This window comes from Pleurodeles waltl, chromosome 2_1, assembly GCF_031143425.1.
Source record: "Pleurodeles waltl isolate 20211129_DDA chromosome 2_1, aPleWal1.hap1.20221129, whole genome shotgun sequence".
NCBI lineage: Eukaryota > Metazoa > Chordata > Amphibia > Caudata > Salamandridae > Pleurodeles > Pleurodeles waltl.
Genome location: NC_090438.1, coordinates 685663032 through 685679309, shown reverse-complemented (window position 1 = coordinate 685679309; position 16278 = coordinate 685663032). Strand labels below are relative to the sequence as shown.

Genomic DNA, 16278 nt, shown 5'->3' with positions numbered 1-16278 from the left:
TCCGACTCAGACGCCAGCAAGGTGGAGGTGGAGTACTGGTTTGGGCTGGTATCATCAAAGATGAGCTTGTGGGGCCTTTTCGGGTTGAGGATGGAGTCAAGCTCAACTCCCAGTCCTACTGCCAGTTCCTGGAAGACACCTTCTTCAAGCAGTGGTACAGGAAGAAGTCTGCATCCTTCAAGAAAAACATGATTTTCATGCAGGACAATGCTCCATCACACGCGTCCAAGTACTCCACAGCGTGGCTGGCAAGAAAGGGTATAAAAGAAGGAAATCTAATGACATGGCCTCCTTGTTCACCTGATCTGAACCCCATTGAGAACCTGTGGTCCATCATCAAATGTGAGATTTACAAGGAGGGAAAACAGTACACCTCTCTGAACAGTGTCTGGGAGGCTGTGGTTGCTGCTGCACGCAATGTTGATGGTGAACAGATCAAAACACTGACAGAATCCATGGATGGCAGGCTTTTGAGTGTCCTTGCAAAGAAAGGTGGCTATATTGGTCACTGATTTGTTTTTGTTTTGTTTTTGAATGTCAGAAATGTATATTTGTGAATGTTGAGATGTTATATTGGTTTCACTGGTAATAATAAATAATTGAAATGGGTATATATTTTTCTTTTGTTAAGTTGCCTAATAATTATGCACAGTAATAGTCACCTGCACACACAGATATCCCCCTAACATAGCTAAAACTAAAAACAAACTAAAAACTACTTCCAAAAATATTCAGCTTTGATATTAATGAGTTTTTTGGGTTCATTGAGAACATGGTTGTTGTTCAATAATAAAATTAATCCTCAAAAATACAACTTGCCTAATAATTCTGCACTCCCTGTAAGTTGCCTTTTTTTGCCACATAATTGATTCAAACCACCCTCATAATATGGCCGTCCATTTTCGCATAATTCAAATGTCCCTGAGTATAGCCGACAGCAAGGTATTCAAAGGGTTAGCAGATGATTGGTATTTTTGCAATTTTGTCAAACACACCTTGATTGGCATTTTTGTAATTTTGTCAAACACAATTTTAAAGACCAACCTTCCAAGTCTTCATCCAGGTCAGCTAGGGTTTGTTCGAACTGGGCTGTAATGAACATGTCTTCCTCACCGCTCCTAACTGCCATCAGGTCTTCACCTTTGCTGACTGGACTGCAAGAGAACACAAACAAAGTTCTAACTAAAATGAACATTTCCAATGGCCTGGTTGAATGTTGCTACTTTAGCTCATTATTTGTCCCTGGAAGTATTTGTGCCTTAGACTTCTGAACTCATTTGAGGACTTGCAATAATTTACTTATTCATCAGTGAAGCACAATGCCAACAAGGCAGCTTTGCTGCAAAATACATTTTTCAATTGAGAGGTTGGCTTCGATACAGAGAAAACAAGAGAGCACTATTCTCAGGTTCATTGCAGGACATGTACCCCGTAGGTAAATACTTGTTTACCGAGTTCTTATGTAAGTTAATTTTCAACCAGGGTGCATTCTTTGGTTACTTTTCTGTAAAACAAACATCATCGGACAAAAGGATTTCTAAAAAATAAATAAAAAAAAGTTGTGACCATTTTACATTTGCTGGGACACACTGGTTCAATTGTGTGCACCGTCCAATATTTACTAAGTCCATGAGTAACTCTCAGTTCCCGGATGGAGCTGGCAAAAGTGTAAATACACCCTTAAACACGAACGCAAGCAAATATAACTTCGAATAACTTAGATTAGCCTGGTGTTGCTGCAAAGTGAACCCCCACATTTACTCAAGTTTCATAAGCGTCTGTATGTGCTTACAAGTTGGGATTTCATTTTTATACATGAACAACATTTGCAAAGCGTTGTCCTAGCCTGGACGGGGTCAGCAAGATGACCGTGAATCAAATTAGAGGGCAGCAAATGGGTCTTGAAGCGGGTCTCCTGCCAAACACCAAGAACCGCAGCAGAGAGAGATCATTGGTGTCTTGAAGGAACTGGACTCACTTTTCAACAGAAGACTAAGTATACGGCTTATTTACTTACTTATTTTGCGGAAACAAAATTATGATCATAAGTGATCCCGGGAGACAGCAGAAAGGAATATTATAATTTACATAGTGCACCACTAAAACATTCAATGGTCAGGCAACAATTCTATAAAAAAAAAGCAATGAGAAGAAAAAAAACAAATACACTGCAAAAAACATGTATAGCTTTTACAGGAGCCAGGGTAAAAACCTCTTCTCACTATGCGACCCTGGAGGGTATTAAATCGATTACTTAGACATGCAGATGTAGTCTGCGGGTGGCGCGACCCGACAAGTCTTTTTTCTTTTCCAACTGAACATTATACCATACAAAGCAGAATCCATCACACAGCTTTTCTGAGTGTGGTACCAATTTGCTTACGAGCATGGAGGCAAACCTAGAATTATTCATCATTCGCTTTGTGGTACAGGCTTCCTGTTATGTATTTCCTCTTGTTATCAGGGAGCAATCCAAGTACTTAGGCATGAAAATGTGTCACAAATTTAGGCACAGAATGAGAGTGGCTGCAGATTGTGGAAGTGCGTCCTAGCATACAATGACATCACCAGCACAAAATGCACGTCATTTGCTTAAGGACCCAGTGAATATTGATCCCAGAAGTAATAATTCGTCCATGGTATCAAACTGTGTATCAAGACGATTGATTAGTGGCTCAATATAGCCTTTCAGTGGCTTTGAGCCAGATCGTTGCCTGGTCTCATTGCAAAACTGGCAACTTCATTCCCACACACAATTACGAACCTGAAAAAAATACTGAAATTGCATCATACTGACCAGTAGACTGATTGAAAAATATAGTTTAATGATGGTTTCCTTGGACGAACGATACAATGGGAATGCAAACTTCTTTCAGACAGAGGTCTCAGAAGGAACCTAATGCCTACTGTATTTCTCTTCTGCCTGCATCTCTAGTTGTTCACACTCACTGACCTATACAAAGGGGCATTTCAGGGCATGGCGCCATGTCATTCTTAGTGAAGGCTTAGCTATGAACACACAATACAAGAGCTCATCTTTTCAGTGTGAATGCCTTTCTAACATGAACTCTTTCCTCCCTGGACCTTTGAAAGATACTTTTGCATCACAGCCTGATGGTGCAATATTTTGGGCAGGTTGTCAGTGTACAGGCTTTGCAGATATTACACCATCAAGCAGAGTCCGGACTGAGACAGATAATATGTCTGAGTACCAAAATAAAAGTCCCTCCCATTAAGAAATCACATATCTAAAGAAGAGGCCCTCACTTGTAAAGACAGACTGTATAGGTGTTTTGCAGGGTATGGGTGACTGCATGCATTTGTGCTAGCTGCAGGCATTGTTTTTGGTAATATCTGAGAAACCAACAGCGAAAAACTGCCTTAAAGGGCATAAAACAGGCCTGCAAACAGCTCCTCTGCTAGTTCCCGATGGTCCAATTGGACACTGCGACCCTATTAAGCAAGATGGCACCTTTATAGGGCCTATCCACTCCTCAGGGAAAAAAAAAAACTGTTTTCTTTATCCAGTCCTGCTTCCCTAACAATCACCTGCAATAGCCATTCTAGAATGTTGCTTTGTTTGATGATGTCCGCATGGATTTTTACATGTGTGGTGACACAGCCACCAGATGGCCCCTTTAAGGGTTTAAGCCGATAGATGATAATACCTCACCAACAGTCTTTATGTCACACATGCGGATGAACAATATTAGGTTGCATATATCAACACAAATGCTTGCGCAGTCCTTCATACAGAAACTTCAATAGTCACCTCTTGTTTGAACTCACCCTAGATATTTTGTATCTTACTCCTCTTTAATTTCACTCCAGAAAAAGACCTGGTGCCTAGGTTTAATGAAGTATTGCACTTGCTAAATTAATAATATTTTCAGCACCTTTCCTTGTTCTTTTACTTTTATGGACTTAATTTAATGAACTGATCAAGGAGCACACGAATACACTGCCATTATTCCACATTTGGGGTGTCCAGGAGGTATTTCAAAAATATAAATGGGTGCATTGTTATCAAACATACATCAGCTGGGAAAAATGTGGTTGTTCTCGGTAGGAGGCTGAACTGGTTTGTAGTGGGTACTTTGGGTACTTACACCTTATACCAGGTCCAGTTATCCCTTATTAGTAGAGTGTAGTAGTGTTCTAGCAGCTTAGGCTGATAGAGGTAGCTATAGCAGAGCAGCCAGGGCTGAACTAGGAGACATGCAAAGCTCCTGCAATACCACCATATCACATAGGTACAATATCATAAGAAAGACAATACTCAGAGTTACTAAAAATAAAGGTAATTTATTTTAGTGGCAATGTGCCAAAAATATCTCAGTGGACATACTCCCTTGGGAGGTAAGTAACATACACAAAATATACACAAATGACCTAATCAGGTAAGTAGAACAGTCATAAAGTAGTGCAAACACTGTAGAACACAATAGAATGCAATAGGCCTAGGGGCAACACAAACCATATACTAAGTAAGTGGAATGCGAACCACAAATGCACCCCTAGGCAAGTGTAGTGTGTAGAGGGTCGCTGGGAGTGTAAGAAAACACCAAGGGAAGACCCCACCCCAGGACCCAGGAAAGTAGGAGTAAAGTACTACTATTTCCCCCAAAACACACTAAAGTCGTGATAGAGGATTTTGCAAAGACCACACAAGACTACCAAGCACTGAAGACGGATTCCTGGACCTGAAGACCTGTAAAGGAAGGGGACCACATCTAAGAGTTGCTAAAGTGTCCAGGGGGGGCAGGAGCCCACTAAATCCCAGATGAAGGTGCAAAATGGCTGCCTCCGGTTGGAAGAAGTTGCTGGTTCTGCACCAACAGAGTGAGGCAGGAGGTTCTGCTTTGTGCAGAAGATGTCCCACGACGTGCTGGCAGATGCAGGGTGATTTCCTTGGCAAAATATCGCAAAAAAGCCTTGCTACACGCAAGAGTCACAGTAGAAGAAAAAGGGTGCTGCCTGGGTCCAGGAAGGACCAGGATGTCGCCACTCAGGAGGGAAGACAGAGGGAGCCCTCAGCAACGTAGAGAGCCCACTGGAAGGAGGGAAGCACCCGCAGGAGTCCTTGAACACGGGATCAAGAAGACTGAACTCAGCGGTCATCTCAACACTGCACAAGGAGGTCCCACGCGCCGGAGGTCAACTCAGGGAGCTGAGCATCGCAGGACAGAATGCTGGGGACCTAGGCTCGGCTGTGCGTGCAGGATTTCTTGGAGATGTGCACAGAAGCCCTTGTAGCTGAGGATCACACAGTGCAAAGTGATAATGCCTGGGGAGTAGAGGCAAGGACTTACCTCCTCCAAATTCGGACAGTTGGACCTCTGGGCAGTCGGGGTCACTTGGGTCCACCACCTGTGTTCAAGGGACCACGCTCGTCAGGATGAGAGGGGACCCAGAGTACCGGTGAGGCTGTAGTTTGGTGCCTGATGGAGCATGGGGAAGACTCTGTCAACCCACTGGAGATTTCTTCGTGGGTTCCAGTGTAGGGTGAAGGCAGACAGCCCTCAGAGCATGCACCACCAGGAAACAGTTGATAAAGCCGGTAGGATTAGGCGCTACAATGTTGCTGGTAGTCTTCTGGCTACTTTGTTGTAGTTTTGCTTCCTGGAGCAGTCAGCGGTCGATCCTTGGCAGAAGTCGAAAAGAGAGGTGCAGAGGAGCCCTGGTGGGTTCCTGCAAGTCGAAATCTGAACAGAAGCCCACAGGAGAGACCCTAAATAGCCCTGAGAGGAGGACTGGCTACCTACCCCAGGTATGCACCTAACAGGAGGGGTCTCTGACGTCACCTGCTGGCACTGGCCACTCAGAGCCCTCCAGAGTTCCCCCACACCTCTGAACACAAGATGGCAGAGGTCTGAGACACACTGGAGGAGCTCTGGGCACCACCCCTGGGGTGGTGATGGACAGGGAGTGGTCACTCCCCTTTCCTTTGTCCAGTTTCGTGCCAGAGCAGGGACTGGGGTTCCCTAAACCGGTGTAGACTGGCTTATGCAAGGAGGGCACCATCTGTGCCATTCAAAGCATTTCCAGAGGCTCTGGGAGGCTACCCCTCCCAAGCCTGTAACACCTTTTCCAAAGGGAGAGGGTGTAACACCCTCATCCCAAAGGAAATACGTTGTTATGCCTTTCTGGGACTGAGCTGCTCAGACCCCAGGAGGGCAGAACCCTGTCTGTGGGGTGGCAGCAACTGCAGCTGCAGAGAAACCCCCAGAGAGCTGGTTTGGCAGTACTGGGGATCCATAGTGGAGCCCCCAAGGGTGCATGGAATTGGCTCCCCAATACTAGATTTGGAATGAGGGACAATTCCATGATCTTAGACATGTTACATGGCCATATTCGGAGCTACCATTGTAAAGCTACATATAGGTATTGACCTATATGTAGTGCACACATGTAATGGCGTCCCCGCACTCACAAAGTCTGGGGGAATGGGCCTGAACTATGTGGGGGCACCTTTGCTAGTGCAAGGGTGCCCTCACACTTAGTAACTTTGCACCTAACATTCAGCAAGTGAAGGTTAGACATATTGGTGACTTATAAGTTACTTAAGTGCAGTGAAAATGGCTGTGAAATAAGGTGTGTGTTATTTCACGCAGGCTGCAATGGCAGTTCTGTGTAAGGGTTTGTCTGAGCTCCTTATGGGTGGCAAAAGAAATGCTGCAGCCCATATGGATCTCCTGGAACCCCAATGCCCTGGGTACCTAGGTATCATGTACTAGGGACTTATAAGGGGGGTCCAGTTTGCCAATTAGAATTGGTAATTGTAGTCACTAGCCTTTAGAGACAAATTTAAAGGCAGAGAGAGCATGAGCACTGAAGTTCTGATTAGCAGAGCCTCAGTGACACAGTTAGGCACTACATAGGCATACACATTTACGCCACAAACTATGAGCACTGGGGTCCTGGCTAGCAGGATGCCAGTGAGACAGGCAAAAACATACTGGCATACATGGAAAATTGGGGGTAACATGCCAAGAAAGATGGTACTTTCCTACATTCTCTAGCCAGATCAGAAGATACGTTAAGGATCTCTCTTTGCTGTATAATTACCTCCACGTCCTATTGTCGACATCCCCTTTATTACTAATAAAATGGATTCCACCTCACGAGATAGAAACAAACAAGAAATGCTTGCAAGGGTGTCCCTCCCTCTTAGGCAATTGCCTGTAAGGATACAGACTACTCAGCATTCCTCCTGTTCTTTTTTCTGTCCCACAGGAACAAAATTGGGAACATCAGCCCTTGCTGGACTCAAGCAGAAAAATGCTCTACATTGCTTTAAAAAAAGAAATGGTATCTCTCTTGCTTGCTGGGCAAGCACAGACTCCTTACTTCCTGCTCCTCTTGCGCCCCTTCTTGGATTGAGCGCTGAGTTTCACTCTTTAGGGTCCAGCCAGCAGGAGCATGGGCTAGCGCATGTGTCTCACTTGCAAGACTCTTGTATACAGTAAAGGGCTTGGAGCCCGTCTGTCGCTTACCATTTGTTGGATTACATGGCACTCTTCTTTACAGCCTCGTAATTCGTAACTGCAGGCCAAATATAATTTCCGTTCCTCTCTGTGGAGCAGAGACCAAGCATTGATTGATTCAATTTAATAAGTGCCCGTCCACTGTTCCCGACATGACTGAGATACTATTTTGTTCTTTTTAGCATTGAGTGCCCTGCAAACAGAAGGCTTGTGACTGGCAAAAACGTGCCCAGCAGGACAAACAAAATTGCAAAGTTATATTTTTTACAGCTAACTTTCTTTTAGTTTGTCAAGTGTCTTTTCTCACTTTCCACTCATGTTTTCTTTTGTTTTTACTTGTGGGCGCTCTTCTCAAAAGATGACGATTACCTTGTTCAAAATATTGCTAAGCAACATTATTTCTTCATTATGTGTAATTTCTGAAATTATGCTTTAACACTTAATTGTGCAGTACACCCCAATCCACCCCACTACAATCCACCCCACTTTACCACACACCAATCCTCCCCACTACAATCCAACCTACTCACTCAGTCCAATCCAATTCACTCTAACCCATCCCACTCCAATCCTCCCAACCCACCCAAATCTAATCTTCCCCACTCCAATTCTCCCAACTCTAATCCACAACAATCTGCCCTACTCAAATCCAAAACAATCTGCCCCACTCCATTCCAAAACAATCTGCCCCAATCAAATCAATCTGCCCCACTGCAATCTGCTGCACTCCAATTCAAAACAATCTGCCACACTCCAATATGCTCCACTGCAATCCAAAACAATCTGCCCCACTCCAATCCAAAAAAATCTGCCTTACTCCATCCACCTCACTCCAATCTGCCCGACTCCAATCCAATCCACCTCAGCCAAATCCAAGCCACCCCACTCCATCCCAATTCTCCCCACTCCCATCCAATCCGCCCTACCCCAACCCATACCAACCCACCCCATTTCAATGCACCCTAACATAATTTGCCCACTCCAATCTGCCTCAATCTAATCTGCCCCACTCCAATCCAAAACAGTCTGCCCACTCCAGTCCACCCCACTCCAATCCAAAACAATCTGTCCTATTTCTCTGCCCCACTGCTATCTGCTCATTCCAATCCAATCCATCTCACTGCAATCCAGTCCACCCACTGCAATCCACCTCACTCCAATCCAAAACAATCTGCCCACTCCAGTCGGCCCCACTCCAATCCAAAACAATCTGTCCCATTCATCTGCCTTACTCCTATCTGGCCCATTACAATCCAAAGAATCTGCCCTACTCCAATTCAAAACAATCTACCCTACTCCAAAACAATCTGCCCCACTCCAATCCAAAACAACCTGCCCTGCTCCAATCCAAAACAACCTTCCCCACTCCAATTTAAAACAACATGCCCCAGTCCATTTTGCCCCATTTTAATCCAAAACAACTTGTCCCACTCCAAATAACCCATTCCAGTTCAAAACAATCTGCCCCACTTCAATCCACTTTACTCCTATCCAATTCACCCTCTTCCATCACACCACTCTAATCCACCACAATCTACCCCACTACAATCCAGTCCACACCACACCAATCCATTCCACCCCACAGTAATCTAACCCACCCCAATTAGCCCAGCCCAATCAACCCCACTCCAATCCAATACACCTCACCCCAATCCAATCCTATCCACCCCACCTCAAGCTACTCAAGCCCAATCTACCCCACTCCAGTCCGATCCACCCCACTCCAATCCAACCCACTCCAATCCAGCCCAGCTCACCCCACTCCAATCCACCCACACCACACCAGTCCATCCCACTCCAACACAATCCATACCATTCCAGTCCAATCCAGTCCACATGAATCCACCCTACTCCAGTCCAATCCACTCCACTCCAAACCACCTTAATCTACCCCATTTTAATCCAGTCCACCCCACTCCAATCAATACACCTACTCAAATCCAAACTACCCCACTGTGATCCAATCCACCTCACCTCACTCCAATCCAATCCACCCCACTCTAATCCACCCCAATGCAGCCCACTCCAATACAATCCAAACCCACTTCAATACAATCCACCCCACTCCATTCACCCACTCCACTCAATCCACCCCACCTCACTCAGTCCACTCCACTACATCCAGTACACCCCACTCCATTCCACCCTCCTCTAATCCAGTTCTTCCCATGCCAAACCAATCCAGTCAAATCCACCCCATTCCAATTCACCCCACTCCACCCCAATCCAACCCACCCCACTCCAATCCACCCTTTCCACTCCACTTCACTCCAGTCCACCCCACTCCATTCCAGTCCATCCACTACAATTCATCCCAATATACCCAAATCCAATCTACCCCACCCCAGTTCAGTTCACCACACTCCAATCCAATCCATCCAGCCTACCCCACTCCAATCCACCCCACCCCACCCCAATGCAATCTAACCCACTCCAATCCACCTCACTCCAATCCAAACCCAATCCAATCCAACACACCCACCACAATCCAATACACCCCACCCCAATCCATCCCACTGCAGCACACAACACCCCCAATCCAATCCATCCCACCCAATTTAAATCCATCCCACTCCACTCTACTCCAATCCATCCCACGCCAATCCACCCCACCCCGCTCCAATCTACCCCACCCCACCCTATTTCAATCCACACCACTCACTCCAATCCACCCGACTCATCCCAATCCACCCACTCTATCCTAATCCAATCCACACACTCTACCCCAATCACATCCACCCCACTCCAATCCATCCTATCTACTCCACTCCAATCCATCATAACCACCACATTCCAATCCATTTTATCCACCCCACTCCAATCCTATCTACCCCACTCCACTCCAATCCAGTGAATCCTATCCACCCCACTCCAGTCATATCCACCTCACTCTAATCCCATCCACCCCACTTAAATCCAGTGTATCAAATCCACCCCACTCCAGTCCAATCAAATCCACCTCACCCACTGCACCCTACTCGAATCCACCCCACTCCACTCTAATCCAATCCACTTTACCCCTATCACTCTAATCCAAATAACCCACCCTAATCCAACCTATCCACCACACTCGAATCCACTTCAATCTTATTCACCTCACCCCATGTTAATCCACCCCACTCCAATTTCACCCCACACCAATCCACCCAACTTTACTCCAATCCAAATCACCCCACTCTACACCAATCCAATCCACCACACTACCTTAATCCACTCCAACCCACTCCTCAACACTCTCTGCCACTGAACCAGTGAACTCTACTCCCCTCTACTCAGCTCTACTCCTCCTACTTCAGTCTACAACATTCCAACACATCCACTCTATGACACTGTACTCTCCCACTCCACTCTGACACTCCACACCACTAACTTTTAGCCATGCTGAACAACAGCCACACTGGTGTACAACATGACAAAACACATTGCCAAAGCCAATAGCTCTTGTACAGGTGAGACCACTTAGCTTTGCCAATACTTGTTCAGACTTATAGTGAGTTTGTGCTGTCTGAATGTCTTCTGGGGTGGTCTATTTGGATGGAGAGTATATAGTGTGGGACGAAGATGCAGGTCAGCTCGCATAGTGGATACATTTTGCTGTTTTCTACCTCAGTTTTCATGCGATTGTGCTTAGAAAAAGAGTCCTGGGTTTTCTCTACTGAGATAAAATGGAAAAATATTCAAAGAAGATGAAATATGTGGAGTTCCCCTCCACATTGGACTCGTCTTCCCCTCCTCACTCAAGAAAATCTAAGGAAGAGAAGGATGAGAAGTTGAAAAGATTAATTGAAAAAACACTTTTGGAGCTGAAGGCTGAGAAGGCTTCTAATAATGGTAGACAGGGAAATTTGTTATAAGATATCTCCTTGCATAAGCACCGCCGAGGCCTTTTGTGGCTAAAATACTAAATTTCAAAGATCGTGACATGCTGTTGAGGGTCACTCATGAGAGGGCATCTATTCTCATGGAAATGGAAAACACAAGGATTTCACTATTTCTTGACTATACTGTAGCTGTGCAGTGCCGTTGTTTCTCCTTTCAAGTAGTAAAGAAATGCTCCTGTTTCCAGCCAAACTCAAGGTGGTGCACGATCAACGTGCCACCTTTTTTAATTCTCCTGAACTGGTGCAGGAATGATTCGAGCAACACTTCCTGGAATTCTGTGGGGCTGGACCAAAGGGACTCCAATGGCACAGCGACGGTCTCAGAGAGAGATTCCCCAGAGAACCCAGGATGGGACACCCTCTCCTCAATAGTCCCTGCAAGGCCAACTGGAAGCCATTCGATCAGTGTCCACTTTCTACACCAAAGCAGTGCCTGCCAGCTCCAGCTCATCTCAAGGCAGCGCTTTCGACTCAGACTCCATGGGAAGTATGGCTCTGTCCCGTCCATAACCCCACAGATGATCAATGACATCAATGAATACACTGTGAGAGTGGCTGTAGTTCTCCTCAGGCAAAGGGTGTGGTGGGCGGATGGGCAGGTTGCCTCCTTACTGTAGATGAACTCTGTCATGGGATGCTCTGCGGAGGTTGGCGATTCAATCTGATTGTACTAGGGCCCAGATGCAGCCATGTCACTAATACTCACCAACATTGTTGCTAATGGATAGTTTATTAGTACTGTTATCCTTGGGCTTTCAAGGGGCCTTTATACACCAGTGTGACTTTATTCCAGTTCAAAACAATGTCTAAACAGGTTGTCCACTGTCACCCCGAATGCGTAGACACAGGTTGCTCTTTAGTTACAATGTTAAAGTTTGTTTTACAGTTTGGTTGAACAACGACACTGGACCGAGTATTGGGGAACAATATGTTGTTGTTTAATGCAGTCACCTATATTCTGTGTTTTATGCATTGTGCTATGTGTTCTGCAGGTTATGCCTCGCGTCTCATGCTATATGTACAATGACTTCTGTATTAAATTCAAATAACATCCTTACTTGGAATGTCCGGGGGCAGGGCACGATTCACAACTGACACAGGCTACTAGCCCTGTTCTACTAGAGACGGGCACAGATTGTTTATTTACAAGAAACACATCTCACAGCATCAGAGGCTCAGAAGCTATGCAACAGTTGGAGGGTTCAATTGTTTCATATGTCTTATTCAGTCTTTGCTTGTGGAGCAACGATATGGTTCCGGGCGGGAGTTCATTTTGCAATGCAGGATACCCGAATCAATACACAGGGGCGGTATGTGTTAGTTAAGGGGACCCTGGATGGTGCACCACTGATACTAGGCTGCATATACGTGCCAACACAGACCAGGACAAATATTGGTCCCACTTATTAGCCATGCTAGCAGACTGGGCACACTACCCATGGGTCCTGGGTGGGGACTTTAATGCGGTAATAGATACCACTTAGGAACAATTGCACCCCCCCTTTCCCAGGCACAGCCCCAATACGACTGGCTAAGGACCTGCAGCAATAGGTTGCGGGTGGGACCTTTCAGACTCCTGGCATAACAGGAATGAGGGAATAAAGGGATATTTGTTCTATTCGTACCCTCACACACTGCACTCCTGCATTGATAGGTTCTTGTGCTCCTCTCACCTACAAACCAGCATCCCCACTTGGTGTATGCAGTCGCTGCTCCTAGATGATGCAGTTTTTAGAGAAACACTCACCACTGGAATAGATAACTACTTTACTGAAAACTCTAGGACAGCCTCTTCTTCACTGGTGGAGAGGGAGGCGTTCCAGGTGGTAATATGGGGCACCTCAATCACTACTCTAGTGGGAGCCAGCAGGGAAATCCTGGGAGAGCTTGAGAAAGTAGAAAACAGCTTGTCCATACTGGAGCAAGCAGTGGCTAGATGAGGCAAGGAACCAGCACGTATACAAGCAGTTAGGATCACACATGCAGAACTTCTAGAATGCCTCAGATTATAGGACATATCTGCAAGAAACACACAGGAGGGCGGACAAATCAGGAGCTGATCGGAAGACCCATAACAGCAGGTGAAATATGTCGGGCCATCAAATAACTAGCCCTCAATAAAACAGTAGATTTGGAAGGGCTAACAATTGAATTCTATTTCAGGTATGTCATACGTTTGGTCCTGCAAATAAAAAAGCTATAGACAGATTCTTCAGAAAAAGGTAGTCTTCATACCTCCGGAAGACAAGCTATAGTCACCTCTCTGCTGAAACCTGACATACCACCCACAGAATTATCCTCATACAGATCCTTATCATTGCTAAACACCATGTATAAAATCATGAGTGAAGTCCCCGCATGCTGGCTGCTGCCACGCTTGCTACACAGAGATTACGGCAGCTTTTTTCCAAGACGAAACATGTCACCTGGACTATGAGTGACTGACATTTGATGACACTGCACCGGACGTAATCTGAGGTAAAGAGTGGCTAAAAATATTTTTTAAAGATGCGAAACGTACAGTGAAAGTATTGCTTTCTTCTTTAATGAAGTTATTGTTATTTTTTCATGAAAACATTTGATAAAATACAGTATTAAAAAAGCCCACCAGACCAGGGGCTTTTTCAAGCAGCAAAAAAAATAAATGACTCATCTAAAGTGAACGACAGCAAAATCTTAAGCACATTCAATGCTATGTTGTGGGCCCTAGGCCAACATGTCAAATAAAGTAATGACAGGGACACCAGTACTTGCGTTACTTAACTGTCCCATGGCATGTGTGCCTGGCTGCTTTTATTGGCAGGGTCACAAGACTGGTGATGCCTGTGATGGATGGGTGTGAGGTGGGTGTTTTTGCAGCCTCAGGGGAGGGGTTGCATCGCCATGTGACCAGCAGGACACTACATTTCTCCCAAAATACAAATGAAGAGGACAACGAGTCCAACCTGTGGAAACAAGACAAAACAAACTGGACACCACGTAATCCATCAGCCTCTAGAGACAATTATTAGGACAGCAGGACTCATGGACAGATGAAGCTGGCTGCACCAGGGTATTCCTGTTCGCATTGCTAATTTAACCTGGTGTGAGACAGGACACGAACACTAGGTCAAAGAAGTCCACAGCCTTCTGGAAGCATGCCAGCTGGAGTCACATCCATTGTATGGAGTTAGTTCACTCTGCTGATCATCCAGATGATTTGTGGTTGGTGTCGACATTTCCAAAATGGGTGCATTGAGAACACTGTCGGAGTCTATTGTGAAGCTTACTTTGGTCGGGTTGCTTGATTTGCTGAAGTCAGTCGTGTTGTACTGCAACTTGTGGAAGTCTCCGCTCTGAAGCTCTACTACCACCAGTCGGTGGAGTAGTGTCTCTCGTGCTTGTGGAGACCCCTTGCATGGATTTTCATGGGACTGCATGTGGTCTGCACTAGAGCTGCATGTGTGCTGCCTCTGGGCTGCTGCAAAGCCTCCAAGATCCACTGTCTAGTCAAAGATTAAATATAATATAGTGCTTATAAACACAATAGCTCCAAGTGGGGTATCAAAACGGCTTGTCGGAGTCGCTTCCAACAGTCCGGTGCCACCCACGAGGGAGCATGGCTAGCCACGGAGTCGTATCTACCCCGGTTACAGTACCTTGGAAAGCGATGAGGAAACAAAGAAGTTACACGAAGTCGGGTGAGGTGAGTTGAGAAGGCTGGAGAGGAGTTGATGTGGCGCTGACGGTGAGGTGTTGGTTCCTTACGACAAGGCGGGTCGATTAATCCAGTAGGTCAAGATGAGAGGCGTCAACTCTGCGATGTTGCGATTACACCACGGGGCCACAGGTGCTGCGCCGCAGTTGGAGTCGGGTGCCATGGATGTCGGTGACACAGCACTCTGGACTCATGCTGTGGCGGTACTTCAGAGGCACTGCTGTGGTGTCAGGCTTGTGTTGTAGATCACGGTTGTTGCACTCAGCAGGGATCACGGTTCCGAAGTTGTTCTGGAATTCAATGCACTAGTTTCTTCCTTGTTGACCCAGAACTCACTCCCAAGGGTCCAGGAATTGGATTTGGCACCACGTGGAAAGTCAGAACACTCAGCAAGCGAGCCTAAGTGCTGGCAGGAGAAGACATTAGAGTCCCTGAGCCTTAACAGGAGGCAAGCTCAGTCCAAGCCATTGGAGAACCTTTGTAAGCAGGCTGTAGAAAGCCAAGTCCGGTCCTTTCACTCCCAGGACAGAAGCAGAAAGCAGCAGGCCAGCGCAACAAAGCAACAGGTAGAGTGGCAGTCCCTCCTACAGCATCAGCTCTTCTTCCTGGCAGAATTTCCTCAGTCCAGAAATATTATATCTATGTGGTGTCAAGGCTCCAGAACTTATACCCATTTCAGTCTTTGAAGTAGGCAAATTTCAAAGAGAAGTCTTTGTTGTGCACAAGACCCTGCCTTTCCATGCCCTGGCCCTGGACACACTCTGGGGGGTTGGAGACTGCTTTGTGTGAGGACAGGCACAGTTCTATTCAGGTGCAAGTGTCAGCTCCTCCCACCACTCTAGCTCAGGAAGACTCTTCAGCCTGGTGATGAGCCATCCAGATATGCAGGGCACTCCTCAGCTCCCATTGTATGACTATCTAGAGTGAATGCATAAACAGCCCCACTATTATCCTGACCCAGGCGTGTATGCAGCAGACAGGCAGATGCACAGAATGGTTAGGCAAGGAAATGCCCACTTTCTAAAAGTGGCATTTTTAAACTCACAGTTCAATAACCAACTTCACCAAAAGATGTTTTTTTTAACCTGTGAGTTCAGAGACCCCAAACTCCATATATCTACCTGCTCCCCATGGAAAATTACACTTAAAAGATATTTCAAGGCAGTCCCCATGCTACCCTATGGGAGAAATAAGCCTTGCAATAGAGAAAAAC

At 46.0% G+C, this 16278-nt stretch overlaps 1 protein-coding gene across 7 annotated transcripts in view; it reads right to left on the bottom strand.

The window, feature by feature from the left end:
* COBL (cordon-bleu WH2 repeat protein) overlaps positions 1 to 16278 on the bottom strand; it is an 890550-nt gene that overhangs the window by 58608 nt on the left and 815664 nt on the right. For all 7 annotated transcript variants that reach the window (XM_069216764.1, XM_069216715.1, XM_069216757.1 and 4 more), the window contains one exon: positions 1045 to 1154. In XM_069216764.1, coding sequence (XP_069072865.1) covers positions 1045 to 1154 — 110 coding nt within the window. The remainder of the gene's footprint in view (positions 1 to 1044; positions 1155 to 16278) is intronic.